The 23,224-nt window shown below is 31.4% G+C and overlaps 1 protein-coding gene across 3 annotated transcripts in view; it reads right to left on the bottom strand.

Annotated features, from left to right (window-relative positions):
- Positions 1-23,224, bottom strand: part of SEMA3D (semaphorin 3D) — a 232,191-nt gene that overhangs the window by 35,734 nt on the left and 173,233 nt on the right. For all 3 annotated transcript variants that reach the window (XM_074268536.1, XM_074268537.1, XM_074268538.1), the window contains 3 exons: positions 19,531-19,645; positions 17,906-17,975; positions 12,503-12,647 (listed from right to left, as the gene is read on the bottom strand). In XM_074268536.1, the coding sequence (XP_074124637.1) occupies positions 12,503-12,647; positions 17,906-17,975; positions 19,531-19,645 (330 nt within the window). The remainder of the gene's footprint in view (positions 1-12,502; positions 12,648-17,905; positions 17,976-19,530; positions 19,646-23,224) is intronic.

The following is a 23,224-nucleotide window of genomic DNA, read 5'->3' on the forward strand; positions in this document are numbered from 1 at the left end:
TATCTATCTCCTATCTAACATGGCTGGCAGCCACAGCTAGCTAGGTGTGATGCTATTTTATTTGGCAGATGCAAATGTTTGTCTAGGCACTTTTGACAGTGACTTTGGAAAGCATTGGATAAGAGAAGAAAAAAATGGATTTTATCCAGTAAAAGAACTTTTCCCCTAGACACTGTAGCAGACAGCTGTTTAAATTTTCCTCCACCTACTTTTTTCAGGTTACTTTGTAAGTTTGAGTTTCCTTTTAAGACTAATCAGAAGAATGACTTATGTTAAAGGAGGAATAACACAATTAGTGGCTAAAACTCACTTTCACCCTGGCAACCTGGAATGAAAGTAGAAACAACAAAATAAATTTGATACAATCTGACATGGGAGTGAATGCAAACATGATAGTATCATCTCTCCAAGTGATAAGAACTGGAGTGAGTCAGCCTGAAATAAGGTCTGAGAGACATTAAGGCAGGGATAGGGAGGAAGGGAAAGTGTGGACTAGGGGAAAGAGCACCTAACAAAAATATCAGGATGCCTGGGATAGAGCTGCAGTGTGACAATTACAGGCTATATAATTCTGGGTAATTTATTGAACTTATCTGAACCACTGCTTCCTCATCTGGAAACAGATAATAATGTTTATATTTCATTCCTCCTGACATTGTTCTAAGGGAAGCATTTTCTCAACCCTTAAAGTGCAATATGCTTAATATCATTATCTATGGAGGTGTAAAATGTGGCCCAGTAACTTGGCCTTTGGGCCTTGATTTTTAAATAAAAAGGTTGCACTTGATCTCCTCAGATTCCTTCTAGATCCAACATTCTAAAAAATATAAGAAAATACTAAATCTAAGAAATCCATGAATTAAAAAAAAGTATGATAAACAAGTTTGTAAAATTGACATCTTTCTCCATACAGAAACATGGAAACTGGAAAGGTGGTAACAAAACATCAAGATTAGAGATGGAAGTAGTTAATACTTTGTCACATTTAGGACTAAAAAAATCACCTCGTGAATTTGGAGTTATAACAAAATAAAAGAATGAGACTGGGGCAGCTAATTGGTGCAGTAGATAAGAGTACTAGCCCTGGAGTCAGGAGGACCTATGTTCAAATCTGGCTTCAGACAATTAACACTTTCTAGTTGTGTGACTCTGGACAAGTCACTTAACTCCAATTGCCTCAGTCAAAAAAGATATTTATTACAGAAAGATGCAGATGAGGAAAAAAAAAAAAACAAAAAAAAATTGCCAGTCAAGGGAGAAATAGAATTTATGTGTGGAATTGAAAAGGTGACTTACAGGAATGTATGAATTCTTTTTCTATATTTTATTTTCATTATTTCTGTGTTTCCCCTATGACCTGTATAATATGTGCAGGCCCATATTTATTTGAGCCTTAGCCAGCTATAAATACATTTACTTAACCTGAGCTGATGACATTTATCAGTATTTGACATTTATTGATAGTTAGTCTATTAGCTTGACCACTATCTGCTTGATTAAGCTTGAAGGACTGATTTTCTGTTTCCTAGAAAGTAGATGATTTCAGGGAAACAGAAACTTCATTCCAATCTCTCCAAATAGCAAAAACCAATTAGATGCCTCCCCCTCCCCTTCTCAATGATCTCTTACTTGTGATGTAATCTCTTGTATAAAAGCTGTGTATCTTTACTACTTCTTTAGCCCTCCTACCAAGAGGCTTTCTCTTTCTTATCTCGTGATGGGATGCCTCATCCTCCAGAGATTTTAATAAACAATCTATTTCCAGTGATCTCTGAGTAGTCATTTTGGGTAAGGGTCTTCTACATCCTTCACATATACATATAGATTATCAATAAAGAATAATGATTTCAGACAGCAAAAATGTAGTTTAGAATTATTAAGCAAAATTATTTTTTTTCTTTGAGACACACCCAGTTTATCAGTGTAGAAAATTCATATTGAAGAGTCTTTCTTGACTAGTTTGGTCTGCAATTTGAGAATGCTTGAGTGGGCCAGTGAGAGGTAATGAACCTTGTACAAAGTCCTGTAGTCATTAGGTATCAGAGGTGAGTCTTAAGCCCCAGTTATATGTTGTAGAGCCATGCTCAAATGCAGACCATTTTATTACAAATTTAACACTATAGCAAAACACCAGCAAAATGACATCAGATACTAAGTTAATGAGTTTAAACTTGACTGTTGTGTAACTATAAGTCTTTTTAACTGTTTTGTACAGAGGAATGACAAGACTGGATCTATACATTAAGAAGTTTTTTTTCTTCTTTAGTATCAATGTTGGGCAGAAAGAAAAAAGCAATGGAAGGAAGACCTATGTTCATCACATATAATACAGCCAAAGAGATGAAAATTAGGGTTTATACTAGAATGGTGTGGGGAGGGGAATGGTGTAGAGGGATCATATGGGAGAGACTTCATATTTATCAGTCAAAGAACTTGGTAGCCAAATAGAAAAGAAGAGACAGTGAAGACAAAAGTAACACAAAATCTTCAAACATGGATGAATGGTAGTCCCATTAGTTTCTTCCTATTCCTCTTTCCCGAGCTGACACAATTGCTTCTGTTGCTCAGAAGATTTAGCCTCCATAGAAGCAGAGATTATGGGCACTTCACCCTAAGAAGACTAATATTTCCTTTCAAAGAAAGCCCACAAAATGGATTTATTTTGCTTAACTATGCATGCTGTTTTTTCTTTTTCTCAAATGATGGAAGATGGAAAGAAGAGAAAATAAATATTATTAAAAAAGTAAAAAAAAATTTAAAAATAAAACTGAATGCTTTTGTTCTTATCTATTCATAACAACTATACTCTAAATTCACAGAAAGTTAGAGCTGCAAGAGACCTTGGAAATCATCTAGTTTGTTCCCTTTCTCTTTATATATAAGGAAACCAAGATACAGGAAGGTTCATAGGATTTATGTTATCATATTTAGCTGGTAGCAGACCTGAATAGTTCACTATACCAGTCAACTATCTCATTGTTATTGTTCAATTTTTTTTTTCTGTTTCACTCTGAGGGACCCCTTGGACTTTTGTCCATAGAGTTTTTTTGGCAGAGAGTTTGTCATTTCCTTCTCCAGTTTTCTTTTCATTTTACTGATGAGGAACTGAGGCAAATAGGAACTGGGTCACACAACCAGTAAGTGTATAAGGCCAGATCTGAACTTCTGACTCTAAGCCCAATGCTCTATCCACTGAAATATCTAGCTGCTTCCAACTGCTATAATGTCTTTCAAATCTTATTTTTTTTAATTCAACAGATATATTATGTGTCTAGGAAAAGCATAATGATTAGTGTTAGCATCAAAATCAATAGCACTAGGTTCACAATTCTCTAACACATAGAGGTTATGTGATGCTGGGCAAATTACTTAAATTCCTTGTGCTCTTGGCAGCTTTTTAAGATTCTAAATCACAGAGATATTGCTGATATGCTTTGGGAGAATGGATTTCCTTACTAGGAATTTCTTCTACTAAGGAAAATCAGAGATCTATTCCCTATACTTATCCCTGTACTGTGTCTGCTTTTTACATGATTAATTGTCTAGTTTTTTAGGAATAAAAGGCCAAAAGTGAACAACAATCCCTTTCCCCAAAGGGGAATTAGGGTATCAGGAAATGCTTCATGTAGTTGAGATGTCTTCATGTAGGAGATGGATCTAAAGTGTAGCCTTGAAGAAAATCAAATAAGATAATGTGTAAAGCATATTGCAAACCTTAAAGCAGTGAATACATTTTTTCTTGTTGCTATAATAATAATAATAATAATAATAAGGCTCACTATAACAACAAATGGCATAACTCTTATTATGATTATGATTAGCTAAGTATTCCTAGAAGTGGAAGTAAGGATGTAATGCATTAAGTCATGGGGAATAGCCAGCACATAAACAGGGGCTAAGGGAAGGAATATCAAGTTTGGAAATAAGAAGTAGTTCAGTTGGGGAGAAATACAGAACTTGGGAAGAGAAATAAGTTGAAATAAGGTTTGATCTATTGCTCTAACCCAATGTTTTGTTTTTAAATATATTAAGCTTAATCTTGGGATATTCTTTGACTCATGTCCCTTCCTATGATTATCCCTGGGAACATCAGAATGTACCTCATGATTAGATCTCTGCAGAAAAGTAAAAAAAGGTCTTTAGTTCTCTTGTAAGTACTCAGCCAAGCACAGAATCCTGTAAAACTGAAAGTATCCAAATCCAATCATGGTCAAAATAAGACTTTTTCCTTTCTTGTTGGGCCTCCAGTGTCCCCAGAGACCAATAAAATGTTTTTAAGATTCATCTTACAATCTTGCGGTTGAAACCCCAACCATCCAAAAATAGGAGAAACAGAGTCAATCCTTTTCTCTAGGGGACTACCAACTCATCAAGATACTTACACAGTCATCCAAACATAAAGCTGAACTCCCTAGAGTTGGCAGAGTTCAAAATATTGAGTAAATATGGATCTTGGCTAAATTTCTGTCAATAAAGGGATAGGGGAGAAGCTTCAAAGAAACTTTAAAAAATAAATGAAACCTCAACATAAGTCTTTTCTCCTTTGCAAACATGACTTGGCTTCTGAGTTTTCCGGTAGCTGTTATTTTTTACCTGGGTTATGTTTACTCTTGAAATACACAACTGTCCATTTGCTTCTTCCTTTTTTCTTTTTTTCTTAGGGTTCCTATTACCACTAACGAACTGGAACACCCACTGGGGCTGGAAATTCAAATCAGTATGAGGTTGAAAAAAGGAACTCTGAACACTCAGACATTCAAGGAGAAAAGTAGGAATTTGAACACTAGATGGCAGAGTGATCATTTCAAGATGGCAAACAAATGCATCCTCAGAAATGTTTTCTGGAAGACAGACTTAACATTGTAATGGAATGATGTCATGGTAATACTGAGAGTCTGACACAGTGTGTCATAGGAAGTACAGCCTTTTATCATAAGTTGAAAACCAAAGTGGTCGGAGCATCCTCAACAATGTAGTATTTATTTAACTGCAGTGATAATAGGAACAGCTGTGAATTCAGCACTGAGTTTAACAAGGAAGCACAGATAAATAGTAATTATACTTCCTGGGAAAAATGGTTCCAAGAGGTTATTCAAATTAATTTATTAATAAATTTCTTAAGTTGCAGTAGTTGATCATTTGCATATTAATGTATTACTCTGGTGAATTTTCTCAAAATTTGTTTCCTGAAGTTAAGCTTGAATAACAATCAGTAAATAATGGGATGTCTAGTTCTGCTTACTTGTCCAATCTGATATCTAGAATATTTGCCACTAGCAGGCATTATTAGCATTTTAAACAAGAGGGATATTGATTACAAATCATAGCTGAACATAAAAGTTTAGAAAAAGGGGAGAAGGAGGAGACTCACAGCCTATACAGAACTAAAATTCACTAAAATAGCAATTTAAAATATAGAAATGTGAAAGAATGCACCTGGAAAATGATTTCAAATAAAAAGAAAAAGGAAGGTAACAATAAAGTAGCTTTTTTTTTTTTTTTTTTTTTTTTTTTTTTTTTTGTCTAATAGAGGAATTTTACCAGAAGGTTATTAGAATGTAAAGGAGTTTGGGGCACACCCTTTGGGAATTACTGATGATATAAAAAATATACTCTTATTTATTGAACTTGGGGACTAGTAGTTAGATATATTAAATTCCAAAGATACCAATGAATATTAGTTTGGATAATTATGATCGAATTAGAAAATGGGCTCTGGAATAGATTGTAAGTTTAATATCCAATCAGCAGCCCAATTAAGATTGGAAAGATTCATCCTTGAGTACTTTTCTAGCAAATTCTTATTTGTTGCTTCTGCTGCTGCTGCTATTTCCCCCATAGTAATAGAAGTAACTAATAAGTAGCTGAGGCAAGATTTGAAACTGCCTTTGTGAATCCAACTTTAGTTCTGTCTTCTACATGACCTACCTGCCAAATACATTCTTAACAATATAGAGCAAGTATGAAACACTTAAACCAATTAAATATGACTATTACTGTACTATTAGGAACTATGTAGTAAAAACTGAATTAAAGATAAAAAAACAGTTCACCTTTTGTTCTAGTTCTGCCTCTAACTAGTAGTGTGACTTTGCATATCAATTAGACTCTTTTAGAGAGTTTGTTCTACAAATTTCTTTCATTTTCTTGATGAATATCTTTTCCAATTTTGATATTCTATGACATAAATGTTATCACTAATAGGGAGAATGGCAGAGTGTTCCCATCAATGATCTTGGAATGCTTTGAAAGGATCTCATTGCCTGTTTTTTGCTTTAATAGTTCCAGAAATGCTTGTATAGGAAAACTCATCTCCTACATACCCACATATCAAGTGGAATTGTTGATTTACTTTTCATAGACACATTTATCTATATCTATCATATATCCCTCTGTAAAACTCCATAAAAACACACTTATGTATGGCAGGAGACCATTTCCAAATTAGAATTTTTAGAAAACATATTATAATTGCAATTATTCAAATATCCTTTTTTCATTCTCCATAGAACATATTCCAAACCTTCTCTCCTTTCCTCAACTTCATGTACCTCACACTTTCTCTTCTCTTTCAGTTGTCTATTCATTTCCCTTCAGAATTCCTTGCCATTCTTTCCCACTTTATTGTTATTTCTCATATTCTCTGACGAAGAAGTGATATTCTTTGGGCCATGATAAACCCTTGTACATTTATACTTGATCCCTTACTCTCTAATTTTTCTCCAACAAATGGATTTCTTAATCATCCATCTCAAATTTTCAGCCTTTTTTTCTATTTAATTTCTCCCATACTGTTTTCAAAAATAAACATGTCTAACCTACTCTAAAATAAACACACAAATATACAAACAAATAAATAAAACACTTCACCAGATAATACCACACCTCCAGTTATCATTCTAAATCTCGCTTTTTCTCAGGAAAACTCCTTGGAAAAGTTATTTATTCTTTCTCCACTTCTGTTTCCATGCAATTGGACTTTTAATCTCATTCTGCTTTTTCTAACAGTACCAATGATCTCTTAATTGATAAATTTCAAGTCTTCCCTTATCCTTACAATTGACATTATTAAACAACTTCTTCTCTTGTTCACTTTCTATTCTCTGACTTTTGGACAATGCCTGGTATACACTATGCACTTAGGAAATGAATATTGATTGATTTCACATTTGATGTCAATATACTCCAATACCTTAGATCAGAGGCATCAAATACATGGCCTGGAATATACCTTTGCCATATTCAAGTACAGCCCATAGTATATTGAAGGTCAATTGGAAAATACTTAGGAAAATACAATAAAACAGAAATAATATGACATTTTAAAAAGCTAGGTCAGTTTTAATATATGAATTAGTATCCTTATATATGAATTAGTGATCCCAGTTTCTATTTGAAATCACTGTTTTTGATTATATATAACAAATTGTTTACCACATTTGAGCCTTGGAAATATTACTTTCTTGCTTGCTATCGCTATTTTCCAAAAGGAATCAAACCAATATTAAAGAGCATGATGCTTGAATGATCTTTGTGATTCAATAGATCAAAAATCTCTTTCCAGGACCTACATATATTGCACACAGCTATTTTACTTATAAGTAAAGGGTATATCATTTTGATTGTTTTTTATTAATGTATCCATTCCCAGAGAACTAAGACCAAAGAGACCAAGTAAAAACAAATAAAAAATAGAGTAAACCTTTAATACAAAGACTACTTGGTAATACAAAATCCTATAAGGAAAAGGTACTTTGTCTTCATAACTATTAAGAAAAAAAAAAAAAAAGATAAATTCTAATTCTGTGAAATCACCCCACATTTTGACATTTTCATTACAAATGATCTCTAAAGAATTTGTTCCCCCCAAAAGAGATATCGCTACAGTTTTTCAGACGTCAGACTATAAGGAGAATAACAGAACTTTCTAAAATGATCTAAGGACAATGGGCATGTGAATGTTCCTGTTGTTCCCCAGGCTCATTCTTACTGTCTTCAAAATTTTCTAAGGACTTTATTGTTGAAACCTGATTTTTTTTTTCCTTTTTCTTCCATCAAATCATAGGAACAATTGCATTTACTGGTTTGGCATTTTTATAATGTTTGGGGCACTCAATAGTCAGGAATTAAGTGCTATCTGTTGAATACAAATAATGGGTTCTTTTTTGGAGGAGGGAGAACTTTTTTTTTAACATATTATAAAGTCATTTTTCAAGATCACTTGTATAAGTTTCAAAGAAGTGACTACAGACTAACAGAGAGAGTTATGGAAAGCATTAGTTTGTCTTTGAGTCTCACAAAACATTCACAACTTTAAGTCATAAGCAGGAAAAGCGGTGATAACGATCAGCGCTGACAGGATCTCTAGCATACAGTTTCTCCCAACACACATGGTAGTTGTAATTGGAATGTAATGCGATCTCTCCATCAGGACCTAGTCGTTTTCATCATTAATTTCATTTTCAGGGCAAATTATAGGATGTAGCTACTGTATCTACATATTTAAACTGCTTTTGAGATAATTAACCAAAAAATCCAGACCTCAAACAGTCTCTTCCAAAATATCTAGATATTTTAGAGGAATGTCCTTCCAGGATACATTTTTTCTTCACATACAGTATTGATATTGGGGTTATCTGTGCTAAATCTAAAAAACTGGAAGTATGAATTTAATTTTTACCTTTTTATTATGGTATATGAATGTTATGGAATATTATTGCTCGGTAAGAAATGACCAGCAGGAGGAATACAGAGAGGCTTGGAGAGACTTAAATCAACTGTTGCTGAGTGAAATGAATAGAACCAGAAGATCGCTGTACACTTCAATGTTGTATGAAGATGTATTCTTCTGAATCCAATTCTTCCTGTGCAACAAAAAATTCGGTTCTACACACATATATTGTATCTAAATTATACTGTAATATATTTAACATATATAAGACTGCTTGCCATCTCGGGGAGGGGGTTGGGGGAGGAAGGGAAAAAATCTGAATAGAAGTAAGTGCAAGGGATAATGTAAAAAATTACCCATGCATATGTACTGTCAAAAAATGTTATAACTATAAAATAAAATAAAAAATTAAAAAAATAAAAAATAAAAATAAAAAAAATAAAAAAAGAGAAAAAAAAAAAAGAAGAAGATGTATTCTGATGGAAGTGGATATCTTCAACATAAAGAAGAGCCAACTCACTTCCAGTTGATCAATGATGGGCAGAAATAACTACACCCAGAGAAGGAACACTGGGAAGTGAATGTAAATTTTAGCACTACTGTCTATCTACCCAGGTTACTTATACCTTCGGCATCTAATACTTAATGTGCAACAAGAAAATGGTATTTACACACATATATTGTATCTAGGTTATATTGTAACACATGTAAAATGTATGGGATTGCCTGTCATCAAGGGGAGGGAGTAAAGGGAGGGAGGGGATAATTTGGAAAAATGAATACAAGGGATAATATTATTTAAAAAATTACTCATGCATATATACTGTGAAAAAATTATAAATAATATATATATACATATATATACACATATATACATACATATACATATATATATATATATATATTTTTTTTTTTTTACCTTTTTAGTACAGGTAGGTTGCCTTTTCTTCTTCCCTCATGATTTTAAGATTTTTTTTTAATGAACAAAACCTCACTTATGATTTGTTTTATAAAAAGAAAATCTTACAAAAAGGATCATTTCAATGTTCAGGGTGTAAATGTTTTAAAATTTTATTTACAAAAGAAAAATCCGAGCATCATCATTATTGAAAAAATTCTGAAATTATAAAAGATTCTTTAAGAGTATAATGTAAAGCAGGGGTTCTCAAACTACGGCCAGTGGGCCAGATGCTGAGGGCTGAGGATGTTTATGTGGCTGGGTTATGGCAAATGGGCTGAGGGACAGACGCAGAGTGTGAGTTTTTGTTTTTACTATAGTCCGGCCCTCCCACAGTCTGAGGGACAGTGAACTTGCCCCTTATTTTAAAAAGTTTGAGGACCACTAATGTAAGTTTTCATCTACTGTGTAGTTAATAAACTACACAAAGTTTTTACATTGTGAATTTATAAAGGACAAAATGGAAACAGCTGTTAATAGAAGTTCCTTTAATAACTGATATGTTCAAAAACAGAATGGAAATGAAGCCTAATTAACAAGATGCCAAAGGTGAAGAAGCATTGTGCATTTTTCTATTATTTTAAAAGATATCACCATCCTCTCCATCACTCTTATTTTCAAATACAGTGCCATATTTTAGGAATTCTTCCTAAAACCAAGAATCTACAGTTAGTTGTCCAATATTATTATTACTATCTTTACAAAATTTTTTTTTCTAACCACTTTCTTTTCAGTCTCACAATCCTGGCCCTAATTCATGCCATTGTCATTTCTTATTTCAACAATTAATTATTTTCCATTTCTCAAATATAACCCTATTCTATCCTCCTAATAACTCTTAAAATTATATTCCTTATATCAGTTCACCAGTTAATCAATATAAGATTTATTAAGCGCTTACTATGGACCAGACAGTTTGGCCATTCCCCTGCTCAATAAATTTTAATGGTTTCCTATTACCTCTAGGAGCAAATTTAAAACTCCCTTTTTGTCACTTAAATCTCTTTACAACCAGGTTACCATCTATATTTTCTGACTTTTTATATATTATTTCTCTTTATAAAGTGTATGATTTAGTCAATATGGCTTCTTACTTTTTCTCATGCATGGCACTTAATTTTCATCTATTTGCCTTTTCCACAATTTCATGAGTCTTTCTTTTCAGTCAAGATTCAACTCAAGCATTCTTTAGGACAACTTTCCTGGTTATCCATTTGGAAGTAATACCTTTCTCAAATCACCTTGTATCTATTTTGCATGTGCTTTATATGTACCTATATAAATATGTTTATATGCACATAGTCATAACATATATAAAGACTCTCCTGATATAATGCAAACTCCTTTGAGGAGAGGGAATATTTAACATTTTTCATATAGTAGGTTCATTACATATATATATATATATAGACCAAATTTTATTAACAGATTTATAATATTCATTTAAAATTAAAAAACTGAAACTGGAAAGAATTTTTTGCAACAAGTTTCTTTGATAAAACCCTCATTTCTCAAATATATAAGAATTAAACTAAATATATAAAAATAAGTCATTTCCCAATTAATAAATGGTCAAAGGATATGAACAAGAAATTTTAAGAAGAAATCAAAGCTATCAATAGTCACATACAAAAGAAAAATAGAAAATAAAACTCTGAGACACCTATCAGATTGGCTAACATGACAGAAAAGGAAAACAACAAATGGTAGAGAAATATCCAAAAAAAGGGACATTAAAAATTTATTAGCAAATTTATAAATAAGCATTTTACTTTTACAGAATGGCATAATTTTTAAATTATATAATGTCTTAGATATCATTGATCAAGCTCTCTATATGAAGTGTGAATCTTCTTGAAAACTCACTTAAAGAGTAACAATCCTGTCTCCACTGTAGGATTCTGAGCATTGAGTTTTGGATTTGTTATACTTTTATCATAATGAGAATAAAATCTTCCTTTAGCTGTAATTCCTAGTTCTGCTTTTCATGGACCAAGGAGTATACAAATGTCTTATCCTTTTTTCAGTTAACAAATCATCAAATATTTTTAGATAGACATTATGTCTCTCCTTCTCCTAGACATATCTATTAAACAATCCTAGTTCCTTCAAATGAGCCTTATATGAATGGACTGAATTTGAATACCTTCATAGCTCCACTTAGCAGATTGGTGGCACAATGCATAGAGTGCAGGGCCTGATGTCAAGAAAGACTCATCTTCCTGAGTTCAAATCTGGCCTCTGACACTTATAATCTGTGTGACCCTGGGCAAATCACTTAACCTTGTTTGCCTCAGATTCTTCAACAATAAAATGAGCTGGAGAAGGAAACGTTAAACCACTTTAATATCTTTGCCAAGAAAAACCCAAAACTAAATAACTAAATACAATAATAGTCTCATTTTTCTAGGTATAGTAATCTTTTTGGATGAATTCTAGATTATCGATGACCTTCCAAAAACTGCCTCTTTAAGCAAGAATGCAGAGACTGCCATCACTTTACTAACAAAATATTTCTATTAATAGCATAAGATCACACAAACATTCTTGTTCAGTGCTGCTTATAGCACAGTGTTCACCCATATTGAGCTTGTAGAACACTAAAGCTCCTAGAATTAGAGAGAAGTTTATTCCTTTTAATGGTAATTTATTATTTTGTAGGACAGATAATCCACAAGGAGAATCTTGAGCTAAAACAAAGGACTGAAAAGATAATCAAACTCCTCAAACATTATTTTGAAACCACAGCACATGCTGCTGTGCTAGATACTTATTTTACCATGGTGAAAGAAAAAAATAAAAATCCTAGAAAAAGAGAAAAAAAAATGAAAGAGGGGAAAAAAGTCGTAGGTTGTATAAAATTGGATACATACTGTTCCAGGTCTTGGGTAAGGAATTCTTCCATCATACTGGACCCACCGATGATCTGCACTTTCTTTATGAGCATATGGGCCATTGAAAACTGCTCTAATGTCAGCCATGCTATAAACACAAATGGCTGAACCCTTGAAGATGGAGCTGAAATAAAGATAAATTTCCTTTATAAATGTATGTTTTAATCTGTGATGCAAAAAGATAATTAAGGTGAATTACTATTTTATTTTCTAATATCATGTATTATATATATATATGCATATATATATATCAAATTAAAGTTTATAACAATTACAAAGGTAAAATATCCATATTACACAAGGGATAATGTAACATCTTTCATAATATAATCTGTAATATATTACAAATGTAATAAAGATATAATACTTTTCTCATTCAATTAATTTGCAACAAGTCTTCATAATAGGTCATTTTTTCCTTTGTCTTTATCATATTGTTTTTTAATTGGAAACTTCTGGTAGCTCCTGTAACTAAAAGGGAATTATCATTCTTTATGAGTTGAGGGAAATAATGATTTTGCCATGACACAAATGAGCTAATTAGACTATAACACTAATTTTTCCACTGTTAATATCCATGAGATGACATTAATGGGCAACATGGCAAAATGACACTAACCAGAGAGCAGGAGAAAAAAAATTACACTGAAGGAATGACGGAACATCATCATAAATTGATAATGTCGTCTTCTGCTATTAGTACATATTAAAAATTCTTCTGATTGGATGCAAGAACCATGCAGCTCAATACTATCTAGATCTTCAGAAGTACATTTTTTTTAAAATAAGATGAAGCTTGCCAAGAAGAAATAACTTTGTAACTCCAGACTCTGAGTTGGTAGAAATTTCTTAGAAAAAAAATGTCTTGGGGCTAATTATTCTTGGCACAAATATTCTACTTTATATGTAGATCTCACAATGGCTTCAAAGGAAATTCTGTGAATAGTGAGGTGGGAGGTGGAAATAACAGTGGCTAAGATAGTTCATCAGAGCAGGCATTTGATCTTTGGTCTCATATTTCTTAGTCATCATTATAGACATTAACAGAAAACTGGTGTTCAAAGTAATGGTTTCATTTATCATCTTAATCCAGGTAGTGAAATATTTTTGGTGATTTAATGTAAATGGAATATCAAATATCAGTATTAGCTAATTAGATTCAATTTGTAACTTCATGCATCCAAACAAGAAAATTTCAATGAAAGAAAAAAGAACATTTATTTGCTACTTCCTTTGAGTTTCCATCTCACTCACTCTTCCATTTTTATATTAATACTTGGTGTGTACTTACTTCTGATACTGCCCTCATGTTCCTGGTCTCTCTCTGTCTCTCTCTTTTTCTCTCTGTCTTTGTCTCTCTGTCTCTGCCTCTCTATGTATGTGTGTGTTTGTGTGTGTGTGCATGTGTCTTGGCTTACTTAGTTTATTGATTAAATGTATTTTCATATTTCTTTATATTGTTTTCTCAACTCTAATATCTTCCCTCTCTCATTTATTTTTACTTATATTGTACATAGCTAGCTTGCTTTGTATATATTTTATTCATTACACACCAAAACCTGAAATTATAAGGGCAGGAAAATATTTTGCTGGTTTTTTGTTGTTGTTGTTTTTTGTATCACCAGCACTTTGTACAATGTAGTACCTGACACATAGTAGATGCTCCTTAATAAATGCTGATTGATTGATTAATCTAACACATTGATATAATTCCCACCAATGTGCATTTTATCTGATTTTTTTTTCTTTTCTGTCAGATGTTCAGATTTCTTCCAGTTATTTTTTATTGGAATAATAGTGTTGTTACAAAAACTTTAGAACAAATAACCCCTTTTGCTGTCATTTCTGTAACAATCTCAAGAATAATTCCATTAAGTGAATAACCTTATTTTATAATTTACATTCCAATTACTAACTAGAAAGACTATGCATTTTTTCAAATTCATGAGCATCAAATAAAAACTATTTTTTCTATACCTCACTAAAACAGTTTTGATGTTTTAATTATTTGTGATAATGTGATAAGTGAAAATTGCTTTAATTTTCATATTTGATTACTCATAAGGTTAAGCATTTTTAGACTATTTACAATTTGTTTTTCTTCTTTTGAAAATTATTTATATTATTTGATCTTTTGTCCATTGCAGAAAGGAATTTACCTTTTTGGATATTTAATTTTTTTAATTTAGTCTACAAATCAAGTTTTGTCAGTCAAATTAAGCATAAATATTCACCAAATCTATTATTTGATTTAATTACATGTGTATGTATTTTACATTTTTTTTTCATTTTAATAGGCAAGTACATTCATCTTGTCCTAACAATTCCTGCATGTTTTATATTTAAAAAGTTGGGGATACTTCTTCTCTACATATATAAGATCAAAATGGCATTATTCTATTTTCTTTCATTTGAAAAAAAACTTTTTCTTTTATGTTTTATTTAAGCTCATGATTGGAATTCATTGAAATATGGTTCTATACTAGTTTGCTAAAGGATTTACCAAAAATATTTCTTAAGTATATTTGTTAAATAATGATATTTCTCTGCATCAAAAATCTATGTATTCATCAAATATTAATATGCTGTATATATCTGACTAGATTTTTGGTTTTAACCTTTTTATTCTTTTGCTTTCCAATCTATCCAACACAACGGCATAGTTGGATTTCTTATAAATCAAATTCTTCCTGTGTGGATTATTATATCAAATAATATATTTGACAAATTGACAAAATGACAAATTTCATTTTAAAAAAAATTCTTCAACATTCTAGAAATGGATGTGATCAGCAAAATATCACTCATAAAAAGCAAACAACTGGATAATATCATTAGTTTCATACCTTCCATATTAATATGGCACCGCACTAACAAACATCTATATAGATTATTATCTTTCCTTGTTTATTGCTCAATCAAAATTAGTAATAAGAGGGTTAAATGAAGTTATATAAATTATATTTTCCCAAATATTTAGTATGACTTTGACATGTACATGTAATTAGAAATATAGGAAACTACGTAGCAGAGTATAAGAAATGCTAGACTTGGAGTCAGGAAGATTTGAGTTTTTCTAATTCCAGATTCACAAACTTGTTATGTTTTTTCTTTTTGGGCAAGTCTGTGCAAGGAAGGCTGGATGGTGTGAGGAAAGGAGGAAGGGACAGAAGAAGGAAGGAAGGAAGGAAGGAAGGAAGAAAGGAAAGAAGGAAGGAAGGAAAGAAGGAAGAAGGAAAGAAGGGAAGAAAGGGAAGAAGGGAGAAAAGGAGGTTGCAGATTGAAGAATACTTAAAAAATTTATTATATATTATTTATTTTGTAGTGAGTTTTAAATAATAGTTTTTAAAATGTTAAAAATTTTACTTGTAATTGGCAAAAACCAAAATACTTGAAAATTAATTACCCCCCAAAAAAAGACCATTAAGGAACAGATTCAAAAGCTTTTAAAGTCTTGAGCTTTATTGTTACTAAAATAATGACTGAGGGGATATTAACATCTACTAATATACCTTCTTCCAACCTCTACAATAATTTTATGAGAATGATCAGTGCATTCATGAAGTGCATCTTGATAAATGTATAGAAGGAAAAAGACTTCCTAAATTAATATTTTACAGGAGAATATATTTTTACAATTACAAATTTGCTGAAAAATAAAGTGAATACAAAACACCAAGGTGTTCATTATTTATTGTCTTATTATTTGTCTTCCATATACATTACATTATTATTTATATAGTTTTATGAAGAAATGCCTTGGTATTTTCTGTGGTATTGCATTAAATATAGAGATTATTTTGGTGAGCATTATATTATTATGTTTATGAATATTTAATATCTTATCTAGATGTTTTGTTTTAGTTACTATAGACAAATATTTTATGGCTTTTCTTTCCATTATAAATGGGGTTTCTTTTTTGTGATTAAAAATGATTTTTATTATTAATAGTATATGAACATTCTTTGAGTTAATTTCTGTTGTTTGATCTTGAACTAATTTATTGTCTCCATTAATTTTTGGTTTAAACATTTTGATTTTCTGGATACACTATCATTCCATCTGCAAATAATTGCATGTTGACTATATTTCCAATGTTAATCTGCCACATATATTTTCCTTTGTTAATATAATTGCCAAATTTTGCAATGTTACACCAGATGAAAGTGTAGTATGTGACAATATGTTGAGAAGGGAAATTGTAAAAAATAAAACAAAACAAAACAAATAAATAAAAAATATCTTATGGATGTGGCTCTTTTCAACAGCAAAGTGATTCAGGCCAATTCCAATAGTCTTGGGAGAACCATCTGCACCCAGTGAAAGGACCCAGTGAAAGGATTATACTTTACGTATGATTATAACATAATAGTTTCACTTTTTTGTTGTTTGCTTGCATTATTTTTCCTTTTTTGATCTGATTTTTGTTCAGCATGATAATTGTGGAAATATGTATAGAAGAATTGCACATGTTTAACATATATTGGATTGCTTACCATTTAGGTAGAGCGTGGGAGGAAGAGCAGAAGAAAAAAATTGGAATACAAGGTTTTGCAAGGGGGAATGTTGAAAACTATCTATTCATGTATTCAGAAAATAAAAAAAAAACTTTATTGAAAAAATATTTTAATTCATATAAAAATAAACAAAATATGTCAAGCAATATGTCAGAAAAATAAAATATTTTCCAAAAAAGTATTAAAGATTGGCAAGAAGTGATTAATACACACAAAATATAGTATTTGAAAAAGAGAAAGCCAAGTGATAAAAAACAACATAAAACATACAGGAAAAACAATCTTTGAGAAGGTCATAAACATTAGGATTAAGGTAAATATACATCAACTGAATTTCAGAGGTAGAAGGAAGCATGAAACTACAGAAGTAAAATGAATAAGCATTTATATAACACCTTCTGTGTCCTGGGTACTATGCTGTGCACTTTACAGATATTATCTCATTTGATCCCCACAATAACTCTGTTATACTATTTTACAGTTGAGGAAACTGTGGCAAAGAGAGGTTGCATGACTTGCTCAGGATCACAAAGCTACAAAGTTTGTGAGGTGAGAATTAAACTCAGGTCTTCTTGACTTCAGGTCCAGCACCATCTAACTAGAAAATTCAGAAACCCTATAGTTGGAAGACCATGGTTCTCATTTTATTTTTTCCACTAATAACCTCCCTAACTGTTCAGCTCTCAATTTATATGTGCATCATGCATCATTTCATGCTATTATGAACTGAATATAGAAATAAGTACCCAACCTGCCTCACTCACAGTCTGAAGTAGTAATGGGATCAGAAAAGGGAAAAAAAAGGAAAAGTTACTAATGCAATTTATAAAATATAATTAGGAAGAAAAACTACTCAGAACATACCTGGTTGTAGTAAAAACACCGTATACAACGGGGTTTCTTTCATCTTTTGTGGGAAGTAAGAAGATATCCTCTATAAATGGGAAAAAAAGTATTTCCAAGGTTGAGTAATCTTTCTTTAAAAGTTACCAAAAATATCTAAAATTCAGACATTTTGTTTAAGTTAAAATTACAAAGCATGCAAAAGAAGTTAAAATTGGTTTATATATATTTTTATTATTATTACAATCAAGTGCTAATAAATGATCATCTTGACAATATATGAACTACTGAGTGATCCGATATTGCAGTCTATTATCATCCTGAAAAGTTTATATAACAACATGGTGTGAACATCATTTTGACAATAATTTAATTGTCAGTATATAAAACTATATAAACAATATGCCTTCCAGGTTCTTAAAAACTGGGAATGGGTGACTATATCATAGTAGTACCCTGCTTAGAAGCTCCTAACTTTAAAATGGACTCAGACTTTAGGAGTACTCTACAGTTTGTAATATATGTAGGTAGGTATATGACAAAAACTAAATATTCTCGGTCAATATTGTAATCAAATAAGACAAAGTTCACAGGATCATAGATTTAATGATAAAAAGGTCACCTAAACTAATAAGTCCATTTTAAATATATGGAAATTAAGACTCAGAAAGGGGAAATAATTTACCCAAATTCATAGAAAATAAGTGAAAAGGGCAAGATTTGAAACTAGGTCCTCTAAATGTACATCAACAATCCATTCTGATATATGTATAATTATTATCTTGCATGAAATTTTTCATAAATTTCAAAATGTTCCCCAAACTGACTGTGACATTACTATTCAATTACTTTTATACAAACTTCCATTGCTTCATTCTGCCATAAAATGTGAGTCTGGCTTCCTAAAAACTATGCCAATGGAATCAAAACTCAGGCAAATTCTATTAGGCTAGAAAAGCTTTAAGTACTGAACAGGTTTTATGACTCCTGTGGTCTTCTCACAGGACCCCATGTCATCTTTCTGACATGAAATGCAGTCATTAGGAAATGGTATTTTATTGTTATTCCCAACTCATAATTGTACGAGATGGGGAATTATGAATCTGCTCCTGGATAAAATCTACAGTCAATCCAAGTATTTTTATATCAATGTGGGGAAGGAGAGAGATCAAAAATGGTTGGTGAACATTCTCTGAATCTTAAACTGAAGACTATTGAATCCAGGGAGCACAAATATCTGGGCTTACCTGATACTCAAGTAAGTAAGTGAATAAGTGAATACTCAGTTCACATAAGAATCCATAGTTTCATGGTCAACTTAGCTTAAGGTTAGTTTAAGGTCATTTTGAAACTTTCACTAAGTAATCACTCTTTCTCTTCTCTAAATCTGTAATATCTCACATAGAAATTAAAAAACATGCTTTTCAGAGACAGAATGATCATTTATTACATAAAACAAATAAAAGGCATTCCTTGGTAGCATTACATGTTGCATATGTGAGTATTGCTGAGTAGGAAATTTCAATTACTTGTAGAATAGAGAATGAGTCATCTGGAAAGAAAATATGGAACTTGCTCCTCTAGGCATATTCTTTGGGAAGGGTAAAATCATTCAGACAGTGAGAAAACAAATCCACATGACTTACGAAGCTCATCAAAATGAGTGTCTGCTCCATCATTGCCAGGAATTGAACAAATCAATCTGGCCTTCAGAAATGTTGTCCATTTGTTTATCAAACTACGTTGTCCTCCCACATCATTCTGGGGGAAAAGAAGGAAAAAAAGAAATGGGTAAAAGATTATACAAAATATGGTTATTATTAATTGAAACTAGATATTTTTCCATGGTCTTATATGTGCTATATATTATCTGTAAGTGTTCAATCTATACATATGCTTCTTAGACTATGAAAACTTGACATATAGGAAAACTGTTAAAACACCAGCTCAGTTCCTCAATAATAAAATTATTTTCTCATGATGAAAGACACCAAAATTGATAAAATGTAATGTCTCAGCAGAGATCTATGTTCCTATTGTTCTTCAATCATTTTGGTTGTGTCTGAGTCTAAATATTATTTAGAATAATGTTTCCTTATTATATAGCTGAAAAGACAGTCTTTAAATTTGCCATCTTGTTTTAACTTAATGGACATTTTAGGAATTTTAAAAGCCCATTTACAAAACAAAAAATCCTTCTACTAGATATGTGCTTATTGTATTATTATAATACTTTATTATAAGTAAATGAAACAATTGAATGTCTTTTATGCAAATAGCAATTTAAAAAAAATCTATCAAATATATTAATTTTATACTTACAGCATAACAGCAATCTGACCTAAAAACATTCATTTGTTACTTTAAACTTTATATAACTATATAATTGAAATTATTTATCCATTTCTTGGCCTAATATGGAAAAAAATTAACATAATTTGCTTTGGGGAAATAATATGCTGTTGTTTAATAGAATGAGAAGACTACTTAAACTCTAGTTTTTATCCAAATAACTTGCACATTAATGAAGTCACGAATATCTTCATAGGATGAATCCTGTACAACTTCTTTTATCCCTAATGATATCTGCTTCAGACATAAACTTTTTGTCAGATCTCAAGTGGGTATAACAAGGCTCCTTATATAATTTACAATTCTCCTTTCCATTCTCCTTATATAATTTACAAGCAAATCTACTCAATTAGAGAAAAAAAAAACTTTCAAAAGTTAAAAAAGTGTAAATCTAAAGATTTTCTGTTGTTTAAAATTTGATACACACATATACATATACATATATATATATATATATATATATAATATCAGAAAGAAATATCTTTTCGAAATTAGGTGGAAACTGAGAATTTATCACCTTGTTTTGGAGCACTATAAAGTGAGCTGTTTCATTCTCAATATGGAATTTAAATATGCCTCTGCAATTTTTATCCACTATTCTGAGATAAAACCCTCTTCCTCAAAGCAAGTCTTCCCAAATAGTCATAATACTAATTATATACTGTGCTTCAAGTATACAAACACACACATATATTTACACATATATGTGGACATTCATATATGTATATATACAACTATATAATTATATATGAATATGGTTATATAATTCACATTTATAATTATATGTGTGAATATATGCCCTATAATTACATATATTCTTATACGTTATATTATGTCAAATACATGAATGTGATTATATTCAAAAAGAATTAAAAATACATCAATAAATAGTATACTTATTTGGAAGAATATTATTTGGGGATGGAATAGTGGGTGGGGGTTACCAAAAGATAATTAAACTCAAATTAAAGAAAATGTTCTAAATAGTAGAACAGTATAAAAGTGGAATAGTGTGTGTGTATATATATATATATATATATATATATATATATATATATCTGTCAATATACATATGTACATAAACATACACATACTTATATATCCATGCATACATGAATACATACATGCATACATTTATTCCCTAAAATCTTTACTTTAATAAGCTTCAATAGCTTAATATATAGACAAACTTAAAATGATTGAGGGGGAAAGTGTGTGTGTGTGTGTGTGTGTGTGTGTGTGTGTGTATGTCACTGAGTGCAAGAATGATTGAGGGGGAAAGATTCAGAGTGCAAGGAAACCATTATCAATATAAAACACATTTCATTTCATTTATATTCCTTGAATAAGTTTACAACTGACATTTTAAGCACTAAAATGATCACTTTTTAAAAAAAATCATTAGATAATATTTATAATAAAAAGGTTTTTCTTTCACATGCTGCCTTTTTAATTATTTGTAAAAAGGGCTTTGGACTTACAGTAAAGTCAAGGAGAATTAAAACCCTATCTTAGACAAGAAGCTGTATGATTCTGGAAAAAGTAATTTAGCCTCTTTGTCTTCATTTTTCTCTTCTGTCAAATAAGAGAACTAAACTTGATAGCTTTGAAAGTTCCTTATATCATGTCTTCAAGTAAATGACCCTATGACCATAAATCAGTATTTGTTTAACACCCAAAATAGCAGTAAATATTCTATTGATTTTTTAATGAATGAGTCTAATTTTAATATATTTAGTTGAAAGTCTAACAAATGTTAATATGCTTCACTACACAAAAGAGCCCTTAAAATATTCTTGTTTGCATAACCATCTACCAATCTAGCTCCTTTATCTACCTTCACTCATGAGAAAAGAAAAGGGGGAAAATCAACTAAAATTGCAGGACACAGATGAAAGCAGCCAGATGTCAGACAGAAAACAAGTGTAGTTTCTGGTGTAACGATTCTCAGGAATGGATTATAGGTGTTTAATGACTGGATGGTAACTCGTAGACATATCCAGAAGCCTGACCTTTAAAGCCAAAGTTCAATTCACAGGGAGTTATATTTCTCTTGTAAAGTAGTGTCAGTTGACCAACTGTGTTGACCATAAGTTAGGCCCCCTCTACTTCTGTTTGCCCTTCCTCAAGACTTCCTTAGAGAACTTTGAGCCCAGAGGAATAAGAGTTATCCAGTTTTGTGCTGAAGTGTCACTTCCCTACCTATTTCTGTAAAGTTTTAACAGCACACTAGTTCACACTAACATAATGAATTGATTATGGAGATGTCAAAATTAACAGCCATTTTGTCACTGGCCACTTCTGTATGTCTCCACTCTATTTATCACTGCTGTTTTTGTTGACAGGATGCCAGAAGATTTGACTTTCTGAGGGCAGAAAGATAATAATACCAGTAAACAAAAGAACTGCAAGGTAAACAAGCCTGACCTTTGGTATTCATGCAGAATCTTTCTAAAGCCAGCAAGTTCTCTGATTCGGCTCATATTACATATTAAGAAGTTTCATTCACTCCTTTGATTTAGGATCACAACATCTTTTAATCAATCACTGACTCACCTTCTGATTCACTTAGGCTAAAGGTAATAATATATCATTTAAGCTTAAAAAGTTCCTTCTCTTTCAGCAAATGCATACCTACATAAATCTGCCCCAGACATACTGAGAAGCTCAAGTACTGTCATACAATGATCTTTTATGTTACTTCCTTTGACCTTTGGGTCACAGTGCAAGGTTCATTTCTTGCACTAGGTTAGGCTGTATACCATCATTTTCAAGGACCTCTCAACACTTTATAAATATTCTTATCTGCACCTAGAAGACTGAGAAACATTAAGTAGTGATTTTGAACACATAATAACTTACCCTCTCATCTACCTTCAACTAGGGGATACTTTAGCTCTGTTAGCTCATAAGACTTTTGATGCAATCAGTAGGAATTGTTATTAAAATGCCATTCTAATATTACTAATAATATTCTAATGCTCCTAA

This window comes from Sminthopsis crassicaudata, chromosome 5 (assembly GCF_048593235.1).
Source record: "Sminthopsis crassicaudata isolate SCR6 chromosome 5, ASM4859323v1, whole genome shotgun sequence".
NCBI lineage: Eukaryota > Metazoa > Chordata > Mammalia > Dasyuromorphia > Dasyuridae > Sminthopsis > Sminthopsis crassicaudata.